At 34.8% G+C, this 21,174-nt stretch overlaps 1 protein-coding gene across 12 annotated transcripts in view; it reads left to right on the forward strand.

The window, feature by feature from the left end:
• LOC117687305 (talin-1-like) overlaps window positions 1-15,717 on the forward strand; it is a 60,745-nt gene extending 45,028 nt beyond the window's left edge. For 9 of the 12 annotated variants that reach the window (XM_066075928.1, XM_066075909.1, XM_066075923.1 and 6 more), the window contains 7 exons: window positions 1,577-1,701; window positions 4,035-4,160; window positions 4,722-4,739; window positions 7,367-7,438; window positions 8,087-8,269; window positions 10,399-10,527; window positions 13,498-15,717. In XM_066075928.1, coding sequence (XP_065932000.1) covers window positions 1,577-1,701; window positions 4,035-4,160; window positions 4,722-4,739; window positions 7,367-7,438; window positions 8,087-8,269; window positions 10,399-10,527; window positions 13,498-13,629 — 785 coding nt within the window. In that variant the 3' untranslated portion in view covers window positions 13,630-15,717. The remainder of the gene's footprint in view (window positions 1-1,576; window positions 1,702-4,034; window positions 4,161-4,721; window positions 4,740-7,366; window positions 7,439-8,086; window positions 8,270-10,398; window positions 10,528-13,497) is intronic. The other 3 variants (XM_066075920.1, XM_066075945.1, XM_066075959.1) reach the window with 1 other exon arrangement.
• Window positions 15,718-21,174: the final 5,457 nt, after the last annotated feature.

The following is a 21,174-nucleotide window of genomic DNA, read 5'->3' on the forward strand; positions in this document are numbered from 1 at the left end:
ATCAATTAGAAGTACTGATAAAGCCATTTGTTCCTTTGTTCCAAACTATTTTTTAATTTCTATATTACGTATACAAAGTTTTATGTTTAATCACCAAATAAATATAAGTCTCAAGCTCTATTGTAAAATGCAGTTCTGACTTCTATGTGGGCATGCCTAATGTATTCCATACATGCTTGGATTCCAGCTGTGTTATCATCATTATAGTATTGGATAATTCACTGGAATTCCCCATGTAATGGTTAACATGCATTGTGTTCAGTGTAAGCCCTAAGATACAATACAGTATGCAGGGTTATTTTTGCCCTGTGTTATTTTCGCCCTTCTGCACTTGCAAACGGTTTCGCCCCATCTTAAATTTGCCCAAACATGATTGCATAGTAAAGAGATTATTGGAACATTGATATTTGCCCAGTCTTTAATTCGCACGCTGACAGCGAGGGCAAAAGGGCAAAAATAAAACGAAGGCGAATATTTCCCTTTATACAGTATGCTGTTGATTAAGCCTACAGTGTTATAAATGTTGTTTCAGCCAAGACATCGTATCAAGTTGTTGTGGAATATATAAAATCTATGTATGTGTACTGCAAGATTGACAGACAGGTTTAAGTTATATATATAGTTTGTAACCAAGGACACCTGTTTCTCAGAATATTCCATTGAGAAATACTGTAAATTCCTAATTAAACTCAAGGAATTAATTTCCACGTACAATCATGAGATGCAGTCCTCAAAGATTTTAAAATCACTCTTATTTTTCAGACAGTTTTGAAACCATTACAAAAAATAAGGAATTTACAGTAGTTTTAGATTCCAGCTTACAATCATTATCCATTTTATATTCCTCCTGAATTATAATGTTAGTACCGAGTCATCTATGTAAATTCTTATGTATAATGCATCAATTGTTCCACATACAGAAAAATCCCCATACCCCAACTGTATTAATTAGATCAAACAATATGTATATCCCTAAAAGCAAACCTGAGTTTCATTTCTTTAAATTGTATGTTTGCAGTCAGTGATTAGATTAGACTTTGTCCCCAGTTTATTTCTTGTTTGTTAGATGCAGTGTAACATTTGTTACCGAGTTACCAGCATGAACCTGAGTATGATATCAAGCATGTATGACTTGTTTTATTTTTTCTATATATCCATGCACAAGGATGTAATTACCTGCATGTATTGTTTTCTTCAGCGCGAAATGTAGGAATTGTAAAAAATTCCCACATTTCTTAGATTTTAGTCAATTACTTTTACAAAGACAGGGTAATATAATCATTTCATACTTTGTGTTCATGCAGAGGGCTTTTGATGCAGAAATAAAAGTTTTAACAAATTTTGAGGAGAAAAAAATTAGAAGAAATTTTGAGAAAAACCTTGCTGATTGAAAGTTGGAAAAAATAGCAGCAATTGTTTTATCATTTCCGCATCAAAACCATTGTTGAAAATCATTCATTAATATTTAATTAGAAGTTTCTAGGATCATTTTGCCATTAAGTACTTTCAAGCCCTTGATTTTGCTTACCTGTGAGTGCTTTCAGTCCTTTGATTCTGTGTTCTCTGACTTTATCAGGTACAGACTGGGTGGATCCCGAAGACCCCACAGTGATCGCCGAGAGCGAGCTCCTGACGGCGGCCAAATCCATCGAAGCTGCCGCACAGAAACTGTCGCAACTCAAACCACGCAAAAAGGCAAAGGTATGTGTACTACATCAGAACAAACAAACAGAAGGACTTGCCTAATAGAAGAAAGTCAATCCGTCACCATAAAACTAACATAAGTTGTACCACAAAAAAGCCAAAGTATTTGTTGTAAAGAAAGGCAGAGTTGGTTGTATTGACTTTAACTGCTACAGCTTTCACACAGGGCTCTGAGTAACAATGAGATGTTTGATTTAGGAATGTGAGCTTTCACACAAGGCTCTTTGAGTAACAATGAGATGTTTGATTTAGGAATGTGAGCTTTCACACACGGCTCTTTGAGTAACAATGAGATGTTTGATTTAGGAATGTGAGCTTTCACACAGGGCTCTTTGAGTAACAATGAGATGTTTGATTTAGGAATGTGAGCTTTCACACACGGCTCTTTGAGTAACAATGAGATGTTTGATTTAGGAATGTGAGCTTTCACACAGGGCTCTTTGAGTAACAATGAGATGTTTGATTTAGGAATGTGAGCTTTCACACAGGGCTCTTTGAGTAACAATGAGATGTTTGATTTAGGAATGTGAGCTTTCACACAAGGCTCTTTGAGTAACAATGAGATGTTTGATTTAGGAATGTGAGCTTTCACACAGGGCTCTTTGAGTAACAATGAGATGTTTGATTTAGGAATGTGAGCTTTCACACACGGCTCTTTGAGTAACAATGAGATGTTTGATTTAGGAATGTGAGCTTTCACACACGGCTCTTTGAGTAACAATGAGATGTTTGATTTAGGAATGTGAGCTTTCACACAGGGCTCTTTGAGTAACAATGAGATGTTTGATTTAGGAATGTGAGCCGAACATTACAATGTCAACTTTTAATTATGTGAACATGGTTCCGCTTGGCATTTTCAGTGAGCTTGTGTTGAGATGTATGTGATTTCTCTGTTGAATAAAATCTGTTGAGATGCTTGGGTTTAGGTGAAATCAGTTGAAATGAGATGGTTATCATTCCCGTTAATATGAGTTATGTTGAGATTGCTTCATTGAACAATTTTAAAATTTCATTCAGATTTCAATAATGTTCGTTGAGATTTTCAATAAAGTTATGTCTGTAATTGAATGAAATATTTCAATAGAAAAACTGGGCTTTTGTGAATCATGGTTTGAGACATTGTATGGTTTAGTGAGTTATGGTTTGAGACATTGTATGCTTTAGTGACTCATGGTTTGAGACATTGTATGGTTTAGTGAGTTATGGTTTGAAACCTTGTATGCTTTAGTGAGTCATGGTTTGAGACATTGTATGGTTTAGTGAGTTATGGTTTGAGACATTGTATGGTTTAGTGAGTCATGGTTTGAGACATTGTATGGTTTAGTGAGTCATGGTTTGAGACATTGTATGGTTTAGTGAGTCATGATTTGAGACATTGTATGGTTTAGTGAGTCATGGTTTGAGACATTGTATGGTTAAGTGAGTCATGGTTTGAGACATTGTATGGTTTAGTGAGTTATGGTTTGAGACATTGTATGGTTTAGTGAGTTATGGTTTGAGATATTGTATGGATTAGTGAGTCATGGTTTGAGACATTGTATGGTTTAGTGAGTCATGGTTTGAGACATTGTATGGTTTAGTGAGTCATGGTTTGAGACATTGTATGGTTTAGTGAGTCATGGTTTGAGACATTGTATGGTTTAGTGAGTTATGGTTTGAGACATTGTATGGTTTAGTGAGTCATGGTTTGAGACATTGTATGGTTGGATTGTTAGAGATATTTGTGGAGGGATAGTCTCAGTCATAAATTCAATGAACAAAAGTTTTGGTCAAAGAGATCCCTAACGAGATATTCTGTGAGAATTGTCTGTGGACTGAGGCAGTTTATAGAGTGAGATATTTTGTGTGAGCTTTGGGAAGATGATTAATGAGAGATGTCTTTGGAGTGAGATATTTTGTCGAGTGAGATATTTTGAGTGAGCTGTGGTGAGATATGTTTGATATATTTGGTGAATGAAATCAAGTCCCACCAAATATCAGACATGTCAACACTACGGCCTGCACCGGTCAGCAGAAGAGATAGTGTACCACATCTGTTTGTACATTGGAGAATAAGTTGTAAAAACTTAATCAGTGATCTGTGGAATTCAGTTGAGGGTCATGGAACATAGCAGAATGAATACTAGGAGTGACGAATATGTTTTTACACCAGGATTTAAAATATCATGTATTTCATTCCAAACACCTCAAATATCACTTTCCTGAACCATGAATTAATTGATAAGTGTAACCCTTCACATCTGAATTAAAGATTATTATGCATACTTTGAAGAGGAAAAACATTGAGTGTTTTGGGCTTATTTCACATTTTTCCCATTGATGTATTGCAGGAAGCAGACATGAGTCTAAACTTTGAAGAGCAAATTCTGGAGGCAGCCAAATCTATCGCCTCGGCAACGGCAGCCTTGGTGAAGTCAGCGTCGGCCGCACAAAGAGAACTTGTGGCGCAAGGAAAGGTAAGCAAGCAGTGGATTGAGTTTAGGACTGTACTGTAGGTGATAATGACAAATGCCTGGGTTAACTTTTGTAACTGTCTGTAGAGAAATGTTTGAACCAATATTTAGAAGTCAAGTAAAGTCTGCAAGGCATGGTAGATTCATAAATAAGAAATCTGGAACAAGGCATGAACATATTTCACATGCTTTTGATAACATTTTCAAATTTTAATGCCATGAATAAACTTACCTGCCGGCTTGAAATATCTATTCTTAGCAGTCTCTCTGAGATGCATGGTAAATGTTTTTACTAAGAAATCTAGTGAACTTCAAAAATAGTATGACGAGTAATTTGACATTATAATATTGTTTGTTCTACATCATGGCATGTTAATGTGTCCTAGACTGTGCTGTAACACAAATTGTGATTGGTCAATCTGACAATGGGTCGGATTCTGTCAGCTTAGATCTGATCTGTATATATTCACCTGACCACCTTTTGTGTGACTAATTTTCATTGGACGATGCATTAATTCTTCTGTGTTTCATTTCGTTCTTGCATGTTCTTCTCTCCTGTTTCAGGTTCGCACGCGCAAAGAGGTAAACAATATTGATGTAACCATGGCAACCTTGCGCTTTCTTGCTTCCACAATTGTATTGTGACAACTGGGTGTATTATCTCATTATTTCTACACACACTTTATATTCTTGTTTTGCACTTTTGGGGACTTATAATTTGAGTTTAGATAGACTTCATATGATTTTAATATATGTTGAGTTAGTTCCCATTGCTGTCATATTAAAACAGGCAAATTTTGTCACTTGACAAAATTTAGACAATTTGAGCTGTAATACCAAGTATGAAATATTTTCATCTTTTTGGGGGACTTCAACAGAAAGTGTTTATAGATTGTTAAGATTTTTGTCTTCTGGATTACCTCTATGACTTGTTATTCTATTTGGTCAATAATTTTAAAATCCAAAATGGCAGCCAAAGGGAAATAACTCTCACCATATTAATGTCTGTTGGAAACTATCTGTATCTCAGACAAGATATGGTTTATTTTTCAGGTTTAACTTACCATTTATTTCATTTGTAAAAAAAATTCAGAAGTTCGTGCTTTAGTTAAAAACATTGGAAATCTGATGTTACTCCAAATTATAGCCTGAAAAAGGAAATTTCAAATAAATCTGACTCAAGATGTTTAGTTTTAAAGGAGACAATTTTTTTGCAATATTCCTCACTTAGTTCCAAAATTTAGTTTAAGAATAGTGAGGACTTTTCTTTATAATAATGTAGAACTTAGATTTTTTGGATTTCGTTGTGTACACAAACATTATTCATCATGACAGGGATAGGGGGTTTGAAGCTAAAAAAAAATAGCAACGCTTAAAAGAAAGGTTTGCAGTGAACGCTAATCTATCCATTTTTACCCAACTTGTTCACATGACATTTGATTTACCAATTTCCATTGGTTATACTTTGTACCTGCTTTTGACCACCATTTTGAATTCCATTTTGACACTGGTGTGATTCTGTTGTGATGTGGTTATATTTTAAGTTTTAGCAACAGTTTATTGAAATACCACAGAAATCTGTGTGTTAACTTTTGTCTTAACCCGGAAGGGGGGGGGGGGGTGACCTTAACCTTCCATTAGAAGGAATAACCAATATTTTACATTACTGTAAAGGCCAAAAGAATGATTTCATATCAGAATTATGCTTCATTGATAGAGAGTATTAATGTCATCTTCATAAATCACATTTATCTAGTTTTAAAGTTAAAGAATATCTTAAAATATTACTTATAAATAATTATTGAGAACTGTAATAGGAAGTGTAATGATTATTGTATTATATTTACATTGTATGATCAATTGAAAAACAAACAAAAAACACATCTTATCTTTGAGCAGTAAAATCTCTCAGTTTAATTTACACACCTCTGATAATGATTTAAGGGGAAGGATACACAAAACAGTTTAAAGTTGACCAAATTTAAAGAATTACAAATTTGATGGTTGTTGTATTGTGTCTGTGTAACACTGTAAACAATTGACAGGTTATAAAAGAGCTGGAAAAGGTAGATGTATTACAGATTACAGGAAATATACTGTAATGATTTATTACATTAGTGTTACATGTAATTACAAGTTATAGGCGTGTAAACTTCATCATGTCACCTATAACTCTCTTACTTAAATACTGAAAACCAGTTAAGGTGTACTTAAAACCTGTAATATTTCTTTCTTCTGGGTGACCTTACATTATAGTTTTATTTAAGGATAGGTAATATATCATATATAAATTACTATAATAGAGGAAGTATGGTACCAACAACTTCTTGGGTTGTAAACAAATTGTATTTATCTGTACTGGGTAAACAAACTTTTGTTTTCTCTCATTATTGGTAAGAATATCAACATCTGTGGAACTCCTCTATATCTTGGTGCTGGTATATATGTATGTGGTTTATGATTTATTCATGGGAACTCAAATATTTGAATGGATATCTATCTTTCAAGGTATTATAAAACTTTGGATAAATCACACAAGTACTTACATAAAATCATTATACCGATTTATAATTGATAATTATCGATTGTAGAGGGACCTATTGTAGAATGGGAATTCTAATATTTATCATGAGTTATATGAATAATTTTCTTCAGCTTTAAAAAAGAAATTTGAGATAACATCTTTCTTAGATGAATAACATATTTGATGTTGAAATTTTGTTTTGTTGTTGAAGCTAAGATATTAACATTAATCATGGCTTATTAAGCCCTGTAAGAAAACTATTGTTTCCATCATGTTTACAGAGGTTAAAGACTGGGGCATCGTTTTTAACAGAAACAAATACAACTTTGCTGTATTTAGAATAATCAGTTGAAGCTTTTTTAAGAACAAACAACTTACTGGTATTGATAGATTTGCCAGATAGAAATCAGATTTAATGAATATTGAGTTGTAGCATTCTCAGTGTTACTTTGGGAGAAAAAGAATTATGTAGACACAATATTTTTGGTAAAAAAAATCCAAGTATCTTATGAGAATAATTTTAGAGTTTTGTTCAAATATTAAACTAATGAAAATATCAATCTGCAACAAGTGATTGGATACCTAATGATGTCAAATGAGTCCACTGACTATTGAAGTAATAATAAACTGATTGTGTTGTAATATCATATACCTGTAATAATATGTTGCTGTGTTGTTATAACAGATTGGAGCAACATACCACAAATCTCAGATACTGGACGATGACGGTCAATGGTCCGAGGGGCTTATATCAGCGGTAAGTAAATGGTCCGAGGGGCTTATATTGGCGGTAATTAAATGGTCCGAGGGGCTTATATCGGCGGTAAGTAAATGGTCCGAGGGGCTTATATTGGCGGTAATTAAATGGTCCGAGGGGCTTATATCAGCGGTAAGTAAATGGTCCGAGGGGCTTATATCGGCGGTAAGTAAATGGTCCGAGGGGCTTATATCAGCGGTAGGTAAATGGTCCGAGGGGCTTATATCGGCGGTAAGTAAATGGTCCAAGGGGCTTATATCAGCGGTAAGTCAATGGTCCGAGGGGTTTATATCAGCGGTAAGTCTCTGACCCAACAGGGTGGGAAACAAACAATGAGCAATTCAATAGAAGCATGTTGATTAAATGCAGTAATTTACAAATCGATAATATTTTTAAATAATTCTAAATACAAAATACTTCTGAAAAATTTCAGAAGCAAATAGTTTTTCAATGGTTAAATATCGTGAATGATTTTGTATGTTTGTTGACACAGAAGGATAAATCATTGCACATTTTTATTGATTCTTCTTCTTTCCAATACAAGCATTGATTTGAGCTATTTTAGTACAAAACATTGCGTTTAAACACTGATTTAAGCTTTGTTTTTGATACTCCACTGATTTAAGCTTTGTTTTTTATACTCCACAGGCTAAGATGGTAGCTGCTGCCACTCATAGTTTGTGTGAGTCGGCCAATGCCATGGTTCAAGGTCATGCTACAGAGGAGCGACTCATCGCCTCGGCCAAAGAGGTCGCTGGGTCGACGGCCCATCTCCTGGTCGCCTGCAGGGTCAAGGCTGACCCAGACTCAGTCGCCATGAAACGCCTCCAGGTAAAAGCAATGTTTTCTTGTAATTTAATGCCTTGTGTCACTTTCGTTATTGTGGTAATCGCCAGGAAATGTATATGGTCTTTTTTTTTTTATTAAATGTAGCATTTAAGTTTCATTATGACTTTAATATGTTGAAACAACACGAGATGAACAGATGACATTATTTGACCTTGTATTGATTGAGTTTTTTAGGTCACCTGAGTCAGGTCACCTGAGTCACTCAGGTGACCTATTGCAATTGGTCTTCATCCGTGCGTCGTGCGTCTGTGCGTTGTGCGTTAACAATTTTACATTTTTAACTTCTTCTTGAAAACTACCAGGCCAATCGTTACCATTTTTTGTGTGAAGCATCTCTATGGTAAGAAGAATCTAAATTGTGAAATTCATGGCTCTACCACCCTTGGGGTGCTACGGGCGGGGCCAAATATGCCAAATTTTCAAAAATCTTCTTCTCTACTCCCACGCATGTGAGGAAAAAAACAGTTGCATGGTTATGATGTCCATGAAGCCCTCTACCAAAATTGTGAAATTTATGGCCCCAGGGTCAGGGGTTCTGACTTTAAGTTGGGCCAATATGGCCATATAGTAAAAATGTATTAAATCTTAGAAAATCTTCTTCTTTACTACCATATATATTTTAAAAAAACTAAATGCATGATTATGATGTCCATGAAGCCCTCTACCTAAATTGTGAAATTTAAGACCCCTGGGTCAGGGGTTCAGGATCTAAGGTGGGGCCAATATGGCCAAATAGTAAACATGTATTAAATCTTAGAAAATCTTCTTCTCTACTCCCATATATATTTGTTAAAAACTAAATGCATGATTATGATGTCCATGAGACCCTCTATCAAAATTGTGAAATTCATGACCCCTGGGTCAGGGGTTCAGGATCTAGGATGGGGCCAATGTGGCCAAATACTAGTAGTAAAAATGTATTAAATCTTAGAAAATCTTCTTCTCTACTCCCATATATATTTGTTAAAAACTAAATGCATAATTATGATGTTCATGAGGCCCTCTATCAAAATTGTGAAGTTCATGACCCCTGGGTCAGGGGTTCAGGCTCTAGGGTAGGGCCAATGTGGCCAAATAGTAAAATGTATTAAATCTTAGAAAATCTTCTTCTCTACTTCCATATATATTTGTTAAAAACTAAATGCATGGTTATGATGTCCATGAGGGTCTCTACTAAAATTGTGAAATTCATGACCCCTTTGTTAGGTTTCAGGCTCCAGGGTGGGGCCAATATGGCCAAATAGTAAAACTGTTTTAAATCTTAAAAATCTTCTTCTCTACTCCCACACATGTGAGCACAAAACTGAATACATGGTTATGATGTCCATGAGGGCCTCTACTAAAATTGTGAAATTCATGACCCCTTTGTTAGGTGTTCAGGCTCCAGGGTGGGGCCAATATGGCCATATAGTAAAACTGTTTTAAATCTTAAAAACTCTTCTTCTCTACTCCCACACATGTGGGCAAAAAACTGAATACATTGTTATGATATCCACAATCTCCTTTACCTAAATTGTGAAATTCATGGCCCCTTGGTCAGGGGTTCAGGACATGAAAGGGGGGGGGGGGGCAATATGGCAATATAGTGTTAATGCATATATTTTTCTTCTCTATTCTCACACATCTGTATTAAAAAAACTGACTGATTAATATGTTTACCAGGAAGTCCTCTACTGAAATTTTAATTTTCATGTCCCCTCAAGGATGGGTTTTGACTCTAGGACAGGGCCAAAATGGATGTATAGATGTTAATGCATATAACGTTAAAAAATTATTTTCTTTACTCCCGCACACATGAAAGGAAAACGGAATTCATGATTTTGTAGACCAGATCTTAGTTTTTCACCAAAATTATAGGTTTCACAGTTCTTTTTGAAATGTGGTCGTCATTACAAATTTATAATTTTTCTACTCCAGTATGAAACCTAATTAATTAGATACATATATGAGGCTCCGTGACAAGTTTGTTTATGGGATGTATGCTACTCAGGTGACCGTTAAGGCCAATTGGCCTCTTGTTGTTGATTTTAATATGATCAATATCTGACCTAGCTACAATATAAGATCAATAAATGACCTTGATATGACCTTGTTACTATTCATATCTGTAGGCGGCAGGTAATGCGGTGAAGCGTGCCACGGAGGTCCTGGTGAAGGCGGCCCAGCAGGCCAAGCAGAGAGACGAGGACGAGGATATAAACGTGGCGGTCGACTCACGTAAAGTGGGCGGGATCAAACAGGTGAGACACGCCCACATACTGTGTGTTGTATATTTCTTCATGTATTTATGTTCTTGTATACAATGATAAACTGAAAACCAACTTGTCTTTGCATCTGTCAATCACAGTGATGAATAGCAATATAGAAACTTACCTCTAGATTAATCATTCATTGTCTAGTTTACGAAAAAGTAATCTTCTGAAAAAAATCCAGAGAAGATTGTTGTTTGTGACAAGACTGTCGGCAATGATTTGGAATTTTCGAATCTCTTTAACATTTCATGATTGCAAATATGAGTTGGTTTACCATATTCATCCTTGACTTTAGAGGATTATTTTTATTCCATGTTTGTACCTGATCTTTACTACTATTATATTAAAAACTTGTACAGTGTCATTTCATCAGCATTCATTAATTACCAATTTTGATTTAGTTTCATTTAGTTGAGCTGATTCATGAAGTTAAATTTACAGTGAAGTGCAATATCAAATAACAAGTAGACTTGATTGGATTATTAGCCATGAGTTTATACATATCTATGTAACTGTGATTTTCATTAAATCCACAAAAATTTATGTCCACGAATACTAATGAAACTACAAAGTATTGATGAAATCCAAGTATTGCAAGATAACATGGGATAAATATGAACGTTACGAGTGTATTTCTAATTTATACATTCATCAATTCATTTCATAATTAACACTTTATATTTCACCTCAATATCCTAAAGATTTTTATATTATTTTCTTGATTAGGTAAAATCTATAACAAGTATTGACACAAACTACTTTCAAACATAAATGTACACATCCACATCACTGACTCCACGCCAACCTGTATGGTCTTATCATTGTTAATATACTATCTATGTCCAGATTAGAAATATAACACATATACTGAAAATACTTAAAATATGTAATTAACACACAGCTACCGGTAATTAAATACAATATGAAGTGATTATACTTAAGATGTAATTAACACACTAACAGCTAATTACATACGATATAGTGATTATACTCAATATAATTAACACACTAATTCATTACATACAATATATAGTGTTTATAAATATAGTGATTATGCTTAAGATATAATTAACACACTAACAACTGATAAATTACATGCAATGTAACTAACAAAACAACTAACGATGTTTCAATTTAGGGGATTTTCACCAGTGAATTTGAATTTATTGTCAAAATGAGTTGGTGTTTGACGACCTTTGACCTCTTAAATTTGACCTCACTTTACAGCCAGGAGTCACCGGAGGTCATTACTGGTTTCATTTCTCGTTTCTTTCAGGATTCTAATTAAATGTAATTTGTTAACATGATGATATGTGCTACTGTAAACACATTATATTCCGCGTGTACGATATTTAGCGGAAAAAAGTTTTTGAACAATTTGGCGTGGATTTTAATTAGCATATTCCTGAATATTCCTATTCTATACGTATATACATGGCATTTAGCAATGCACTTGATTATGCAGAAGCCGCCTTCTGCCAAAAACGCTAAATAGAATACACAGTTAAATGTAATACGTTTACAGTATTCAAGTTAGAATCACACATGACACACTGAGTACATATATGACAAACTCCAACAAGAGTCTCACATAACACTGGCGTCGGAAGCAAATTGAAAGTGGGGGGGGGGGGGCTAGACTAATCCTCAGAAATTTTGAGAGGAAAACAAAATAATTCCCAAAATCATGGAAATCCTAATCTGTGGGGGAGGGGGGAGGGGGGGGGGTATACCTATACTTCCAAAAATACAAATCTTACTTACCAAAATAAAAAATTTCCCCAAATCATGAACTCCAACTTCTCAATCTTTCAAGGAAAATTTAGGAACAATTATCTTTGATGCGAGAAAAAGTGGGGGGGGGGGGGGCTGAACCCTCTATGATGCTATGTCCCTAATGGTTAGATCTAACTTTGCAAAAAAAGTTGGGTGGGGGGGGGGTCTAGCCCCCCCCCCCCCCCCCCCCCCCCCCGCTTCCGACGCCTATGCATAATGTATACAAATCTAATGCACAGTGTTCAAACACCACAAACTGAGGTTATAATAGAATAATTAGCAGTGCTACACATATATAACGTCTGACAATAACAACAACAAACATCAAACAATTTTATTATGGAACTTAGAACTAAGTTTGTGGAGATTGAGGTATGATCACTTTTTGACTTCTTGTAATCCATCTCCAATTCAATCTTTTTCTTTCTCTTTCTCTTGAAGTAAATAAATTCAAGAAATGATTCATTTCATTTAACATAAAACATTTGATATAAAGAGCTGTGTGCTAAAATTAATGTTAAGATAATGAAATTTTACATACATTTTGCAAAGTTTATATTCAGCAATTAAAACAGACAGAAATAACGTCAGAAGATAAAGCTCAGTTGATGTGTTTGAGTCAAAAAGTCATCAATGTCTTGTTGCTATTTTTAGCAAATTGAGGCCCAAGAGAGGATTTTGTTGTTGGAGAAGCAGCTTGAGGATGCGAGGCGCCTGAAGGATAAACCGGCGGAGAAACGCGACCAGACGGCTGTCTAGATAACACAGTGTGACGGGGGCGAAACGCGGGCTCATTAACCCTTGTTCTTTTACCCTATAACAAAAAAATTCTTTTACTTTTGTTGGGTAATTTTCTGGGCTGTAAAATTTTGTTTGAAAAAAAGTTCTTTTCTGTTTGGCGATAATTAGTATAGAATAAAGTAATGTATACTAGTCTAATGACATGGGGAATTTTTTTAATTTTAATTTTTAATCTAAAGACAGATTTTATAACCGTGTCCAAATTCCTCTGTCTCAGAGGTATTGAGCCCCCCCCCCCCCCCTCGATTGTCACACTGTGTATTCTTGGACTGACTGCCCTGGTCTCTTTGCATGTTAGCGTATCATCCTCACCATTACCATCTCGTCTCTCATCTCCTCATATATAAACAACTTTTTTTTCTTTTCTCTAAAAAATTACAGGAACTACAAATTCAAGAGGAGATGTTACGGAAGGAGAGAGAATGGATCGAAGCCAGAGAGAAGCTGGCCAAGTTCCGTAAACAGCGGTACAAGGACACGGGCCACGATAGCGACTCATCATCCGCCTTCTAACACCGCACGCTCCAGCTTTAACTGTATAATGCGTATAGTGCCTGTCACGTGTCTTGTGATGTCATAATGGCTTCCATGTCAGCTGTCCTTGTGAAGGTCAAGGTGACAAGCATCTAAGTGATTGAGAATTTGAAGGGAGTGAGAGTGTTTGAGATCTGGGTTAGGGTTGCATTTTTGTGGGTGTGATTTTTCAATATAGATGTGTAAGTTTGTATACTTAGAATGATTAATGATGGATAATGTATTCAGAGGACAGAAATTTGGAATTGAGAAGAAAGAGACTCAGAAAGAAAGGATTCTCAATAATCATATCATATGTATATGTAGCTGCTGGTTAAGTGTTTAACCAGTTATGTCACATATTGTACAGGATTTTACAGAATTGTTTACCAACGGTGCAAACATTTATCTATTTTAAATAGAAGCAGTTGTTATTCGACACTTGATTATTTTTGGATTTTTTTCTGCAAGCAGACTTGTTTTTTTTTTAGAATATAAACATGAAGTTTTCCGAATCTGATAGATTAAATCTACACTGTTTTAAGGTAGCCAATTGTGATATGGTGCTACAAATGATAGATGATATGGTGTTACAAATGATAGATATGCAATACTTATATACAATATAAAGACTGATATAGCTTACTTATTCTTTGATATGTATTTGTACCATCCATGTACTGCAGATGTTGTATTCAAGTCATGTTTTTATGTTGACTTAGAAATATGCTTTATCACCACAGTTTGAGTGAAAATTAACCAGGTTTCTTCCCCTGTTTTGTTGCTGTTTAGAGATTTCAATTCACGCTTGATTTTAGTCAGAGTTTTAATTGATAATTTCATGAGAAAAACCTTGATTTGATTTCTGTGTTTGATGCCAGGCTTCCACTAACCGAGTAAATCCGCGAGGATTTGGTGTGTACCACGCTAGTCCTACACATATACCCAGTGCTGCGTATTGAACAGTTTTATGTGTGTATTTTGTATTAGTCGTGTTTAGTTTTTGATAAAAGCGATATATATTTTATTCTGTTTAATATTATGATTATTGTATAATTATTATGATGACGACTGTGTAATTTTCTACATTCTCTATCGTACACAATATTTGTAGTAAACTTTTGTTTCCTATATAAAATTGGTATATTGTATTTATACTGACCATATATAACGTAGCCACACCCTCAGCATTAATCAATATCACCAGGGGTACACTACAGAATCTGTTTGACTCCTGTATAGCAAACCATTAAACCATACAACTACAGCATGTTCTGTACCCAGAGTTATCTCTCTTGTGTTATTCAACCAATTCAAACATCATCTTATCCGAGAAGAACATCATGTAGTCGATGAACTCGTATTTCATGATCAAAATATCTACGTTATAGACTAGCATTATGGATTTTGTTATCAATATTTTGTCATTAACGGATTATTTTGAAACAACCCACAATTTGTTTAGTCAAAGATTATAGAAATTATTTAATTTTGTGTCAACAAAATCGTACATTTTGTAATTGCAAATTTGCCATAAATAAAATAACGACGAAAAATGATGCTGAGATGTAGAAAATTAATATATTTACTCTGACCTTAGCTAACGATAGCGATAATGAAAATATTCAGTCTGACCTTGGTTACAGCGGATGATAATATATTCACTGACCTACGTCACAGTTACGATTATTAATATATTCACTCTGACCTTAGCCAACAGTGACGATTATTAATATATTCACTCTGACCTTAGCTAACAGTGACGACTATTAATATATTTACTCTGACCTTAGCTAACAGTAACGATTATTAATATATTCACTCTGACCTTAGCTAACAGTGACGTTATAATATATTCACGCTGACCATAGCTAACAATGATGATTATTAATATATTCACTCTGACCTGTGACCTCTTCAGTGTGCATGTGTCGGCTTACTATACCATGTATATTACGTACTGTATTTTTCCATGTATTACTGGATGTGTGTGATAGTCACATAAAATTTGCATATCAAGAGTTACTGATCATGACGCTTACAAATATGAAGTTTTAATAACAGGTTCAAATAAATTTATGTACAAGACTTTGTTGTTTTGTTGTTAACTTATTTCAAGGAAAAGTGGGCGGATCCAGAATATTCCCCCGGGGAGGGGGGTAAGGGATAATTGTTTTGACAGTGGGGGTCAAAGGCAGAGATAAGAATTTTAAGATTACCAAGGAGAGAGGTTGTTCCAGGTCAAAATGTGACTGATTGATTTTGGGGCCAAATGTTAGCAATATCAAGAGTGTTTAGATCCATGGATGACGTCTATTTGTCACTCATAAGATAAAACTCTGTAAATCAGTTAACTTAGAGGTGTATCTAATGTTGTCACTAAATAAATGTATATAGTTATACTCCATATGGTCTCGTGTCCAGAGCTTTAAGTTCACGGAATGACCCAGGGTCATCGGTTCACCGGGTCAACTTGTCAATGTCTTATGACTGGTCTGTAAGTTCACGGAATGACCTAGGGTCATCAGTTCACCGGGTCATCTTGTCAATGACATGTTTTACTTGATATTTATATTAACTACTGATAGAATCACGACCTTTATTTATTTTAAAGGAGCCGACATACTCCTTAACACATTGACATGTCCCATTCTAAAGATTAAAAAAAAAAACCCGCCACTTCAATTCCTAATCCATTGGGGGGGGGGGGGTAATAATAAGGACTTCTTTTTGGGGGTTACTTTCCGACCAATGCATGTATTGTGTGTTTTGAAGGAATCTGTAGAAAACGAAATAACTACTGATAGAATCACGACCTTTATTTATTTTAAAGGAGCCGACATACTCCTTAACACATTGACATACCCCCATCCCGAAGATAAAAAAAACACCACTACTGTTTTGGCAAACTTCAATTCTTAATAGATTTGAGGGGGTGCGGGGGGGGGGGTAAGGCTTTTCATATAAAAAGGACTTCTTTTTGGGGTTACTTTCCGGCCAATACATGAATCGTGTATTTTGAAGGAATCTGTAAACAATGAAAGCGTTAATATGAGAGAGAGAAGGGTGTATATGTTTCAACAATTTTTGGTAAGTAAAACGTCAAACAGACCTTAAACATCCTGACATTTTTTATGCAGAGCTCTTTTCGATATATATTTAAATCCAAAAGATACTGTTAACCAGCTAATAAATAAATATAATAAAAAAATAAATTAATTCGGAAAAAATTGATAAAGAGTTTTGATTGCAAAGCGTATCAGAATGCTTATACATTTGGGTGTGAAACGGTATTAGCCAATTCTTTTTTTCTTCATTTTTTTTTGGGGGGGGGGGGAGAGGCTTACATATTTGGGGGGGGGGGAGGGAGGGGGAGGCTTTCATACATTCTCTCATTTCTTTTTGGGGGGAGGAGGGGGAGGCTTTCATACATTCTTTCATTTCTTTGGGGGGGGGGGAGGAGGGGGGCTTTTCATACATTCTCTCATTATACCCCCGCAAACGAAGTTTAGGGGGGTATATTGGTTTCACCCTGTCCGTCTGTCTGTCTGTTCGTCTGTCCGTCTGTCTGTAGACGCAACTTTGTCCCCCCTATAGAATTTTTTATTACTGCATGGAACAGTTTGAAAATTTGTACATATGTTGAACACCATCTGAAGATGTGCACCTGCATTTTTTTTTAAGATCAGACAAGATTTAATGATTTTATGACAGTTTTCATTTTCCTTATTCTATATATTGTACACTAATGTTGAAAAGTAAGGGAGGTAATCCTTACAGATTTTATTAATTAATTAATAGAAAACACTCTAAAATATATTTATATAAATACATCCAGATGGAGTTTTTTGTCTTTATGTCTTAATTAATAAAAAAAAAATTATTTTTTATAAGTATTCTATCAACTGACAATGCAAAGGTTTTGTTTGTCAATGATAAATTCTTAGGAGCTAATGAGAACATCAAAGACAAGTGTGGCTGAATTCATTTGTCCCAAGGGAGCCATTATCTGAGCCATGGTTCAGATGGAGCATGTGTTTAGGGGAAATTGATAATCTGTAAAATGGGTGATGGTTTTGGGGCTATTTTAAAACTGTTTCATGTAAACCAAAAGGTCTATCATTATAAGGAAATAAATAATATAATTATTAATAAAGAAGTTAAACTATTTTTAGAGGTTGTTTAAATTTATTTGTCAAGTAATTTGATGAAGTGACCCTATTGGGCATTAATTTAAATGAAATTCAAAATTACTGATATGATTGAAGTGTTTTGGCAATTTTAAAATTGTTTGTAATATTAAATTTTCTTTTTTACATATTTTTACATAGTATGGTAATTATGGTAATGTTTTGGGTGTTTATTAAATTTAACAAGCTCATCAAAGAAAATCATAGTCCTATGGGATCAATTTTCTGATTTGGAGTTCAATTGTGCCATAGGAGAAAGTGAGGAAAATTTGAAACAACTAATTGCATCTGTCAAGACTCTTATTAGAAAGATATTGAAAGTTTTATCAACAGAAGAGCATTGCTTGGCTACCGGTATTTCTATTCACTGCAAAGGGAGGGGTTATTGTCATTTTGTTGGTTTTTCTTTGAATCAATTAAATTAAAAAAATATATCATCAAATACATACATTTGTAAATGTATTACTGTTATAGATATGTATTTACAGTGAAATTCTGACAATTTTGATTTTAGTTTTTCTTTGTTAACTATTTTTTTTTTTTTTACATTTCGAGAATTTTTTTTTTGTATGTGTTCCAAACTTTAATTATTATTCAATTCAATTATTTGTCCCATTTGAAATTAGCCTAGCGGGGGTATTAGTCCCATTAGGACAGTTCTAGTTTCTTTTTTTTTGGGGGGGGGGGGAGGGGGAGACTTTCACACATTCTCTCATTTCTTAGGGGGATGAGGGGGGAAGCTCTCATACATTCTCTCATTTCTTTTTGGGTCACTGCGGAGATCCTCATTTTGAGAACTTTTAACGACGCAGGTGTCACAGAAAACAACCCATTGATCGGCAGTGATTATAATGAAAGCATGAAGTGTTTTACGTGTGTGTAAACATAAACTCACATAGAGACAAGGTTAAGGTATCGATGAATTATTGAACAGTAAATTATATACCATTTTTGAATAAGTTTTCTCGTTATGTCACAAATGAGATAATTTTATTACTATGCCCCGAAAATTGCTGAATCACACCGGAAACAGTTATATTGCCCTCCCGGAAACAGTTATATTTCACAGGAAATAGTTATATTGCCCTCCCGAAACTGTAATATCACCATCGCGTGCAAGAATTCTGCATATTAATTAGGTCGGGTTCGAAATTCAACGAGCCAGTTGCTAAGCAAACGTAAACAGATCCGCGAATTTTAAACATGTCAGGCCAACGTCTGCGGTTTGTTCATCTAAATTCAGATGAACTCGATAGTTTAATTGATGAAAAAAATTCGGCAAATACGACAAAAGTGATAAACTCAAGCGTGAGTGTTTTAAATATATTTGCCTCTGCCTTGTGAATTAAATAAATATGTTCATAACCCGACTTTGATTTGTTTAAAAATGTTATATAACATATATTACATGTCTTCTCGGGCGACAATACCAGAATATTTGTCCCTCGGTGACAGGAAAGCCCTGGAGTGTTATGTCGCCCTCTGCCTTCGGCATCGGGCGACATAACACTCCAGGGCTTTCCTGCCACCTCGGGGCAAATATTCTGGTATGTCGCCCTCGATGCCATGTAATATATGTATAATATCATAAACAAAAAGAAAACACACAAACGATATCCCTCTGTCCTGTTGAAAGAGGGCCATGCAAATACACAAACAATATCCCTCTGTCCTGTTGAAAGAGGGCCCTAAACAACCTATACGATAGAATCAATCCAAGAATTATTTTCCATTCTGTAGTTCATGTAATCCAGTTTGGTAAAGAAACTGAATATTTTAAAATATAAAAAGGAGTTTTCCCTGCTGTTGGCATTTTAACTGTTTAGAAAAATGATGTGAAGATTTAAAATGTGAAAAATTCAGAAAATTTCAGTCCAGGATTATGAATAATATTCACTGTTTCCTGTGCGAACAGAATTCAGTGCTTCCAATTTTTGTGATATTTCTTTTGATTTTCTGCGCAAGAGTTGGATATTCCACTGAAGTGAGTTTTCAGCCATATTGTAATTTATCACAATACAACGTACCGCCGTCCTTTCTTGAATCATCGTATTCCTACAAGTGTGGTGGTCGTAATGTTGACATTTACACTTGTTATCCGGGGACTTCTCAATGCCTGGAGAGGGTGTGTCATACCATCAGTGAATGGGACGGACTGTGGCGTCATTCGTTTTTTACGTCTACAGACTGTGACGTCATTAACAGTCTTAACAGAAGGCGGTCTTCCTGCATAGGTTGGTGCTGTAAAACTTACCAATATTTTATATTCTCACAAGAAGAAAATTTTAGTCTGTTCTCCAGTATATTAAAAATTTCATATTCTCAAAAGAATAAAATTTTAGTCTGTTCGACAGTAGATTGAATAACAAAAACCACATTGTTAATACATAAATACACGCATACTAGTCAATTGTCTCATCAGAACTTCACAATATTTGTTTCGGGTTTTTTTCCCAAGATTAAAGACTTTTGTTTAATGATTTAAATATATCAAATGATGAGTTTTTAGTATTCTTTTTTTCTTCAAAAAATTCAGTTAAAAGTCTTCAATCTTTTTTTCTGAATGTTAAAATTATAGGGGAGAATAATGCCATAGCATTTTTCCATTTACACGTGAACACGACCATGTAGAAAAACATGTATAATTTTATATTATATTATATTTTATTATTATATATGATGTCCTGGAACAAGTTTCTTTTCCTCCAACAAATCAGGTTCCCGTACAGTATCTGTTTCTCCTGGATCAGGGTTTGATGCCATGGTATACGAAATCTTCTTACTTTATTGCCTTGTGCATAGTTAACCCGAACACGAGCACTTTTCTATCCAATTTATTCGTGAGTACTTGTGTATGTATGGTATTTTTAAAGAAGCTACATATCTGTCTGTGGTACCAAGGGTTTAGGACATGATGTGTTTGTTTAGTTGTAGACGTATCTTACTTTATACTACATAACGGGAGAATTGACAATGACCTCTGTCTGTGGTACTAATGGTTGAGGACATGATGTGTTTGTTTAGTTAAGGTCTTCCGTTTCCAACGGAAGACCTTATAGTGATTGTTAGGTTTTTTCTTTCTTTCTTATTAAGGTCTTCCGTTGGAAACGGAAGACCTTATTGTTTTTGCTTTGTTTCTTTTCCTCTATTATTATTATTTTTTTTTTTCTCCCACGTTTTCTCGAAAACGCTTCAGTCAATTTTGATAAAACTTTCAGATCTTGTTTATGACAACATTTGTAAGAAAAGTACGTGGGATTTTTTTGGTCGTCACTTCCGGTCCCGAGATATTAAAGATTTTATGTTTTTGCTTGTTCACGAGTTTTCTCCAAAAGTATTTAAGATAGAACTTTCA

Source organism: Magallana gigas, chromosome 1 (genome assembly GCF_963853765.1).
Source record: "Magallana gigas chromosome 1, xbMagGiga1.1, whole genome shotgun sequence".
NCBI lineage: Eukaryota > Metazoa > Mollusca > Bivalvia > Ostreida > Ostreidae > Magallana > Magallana gigas.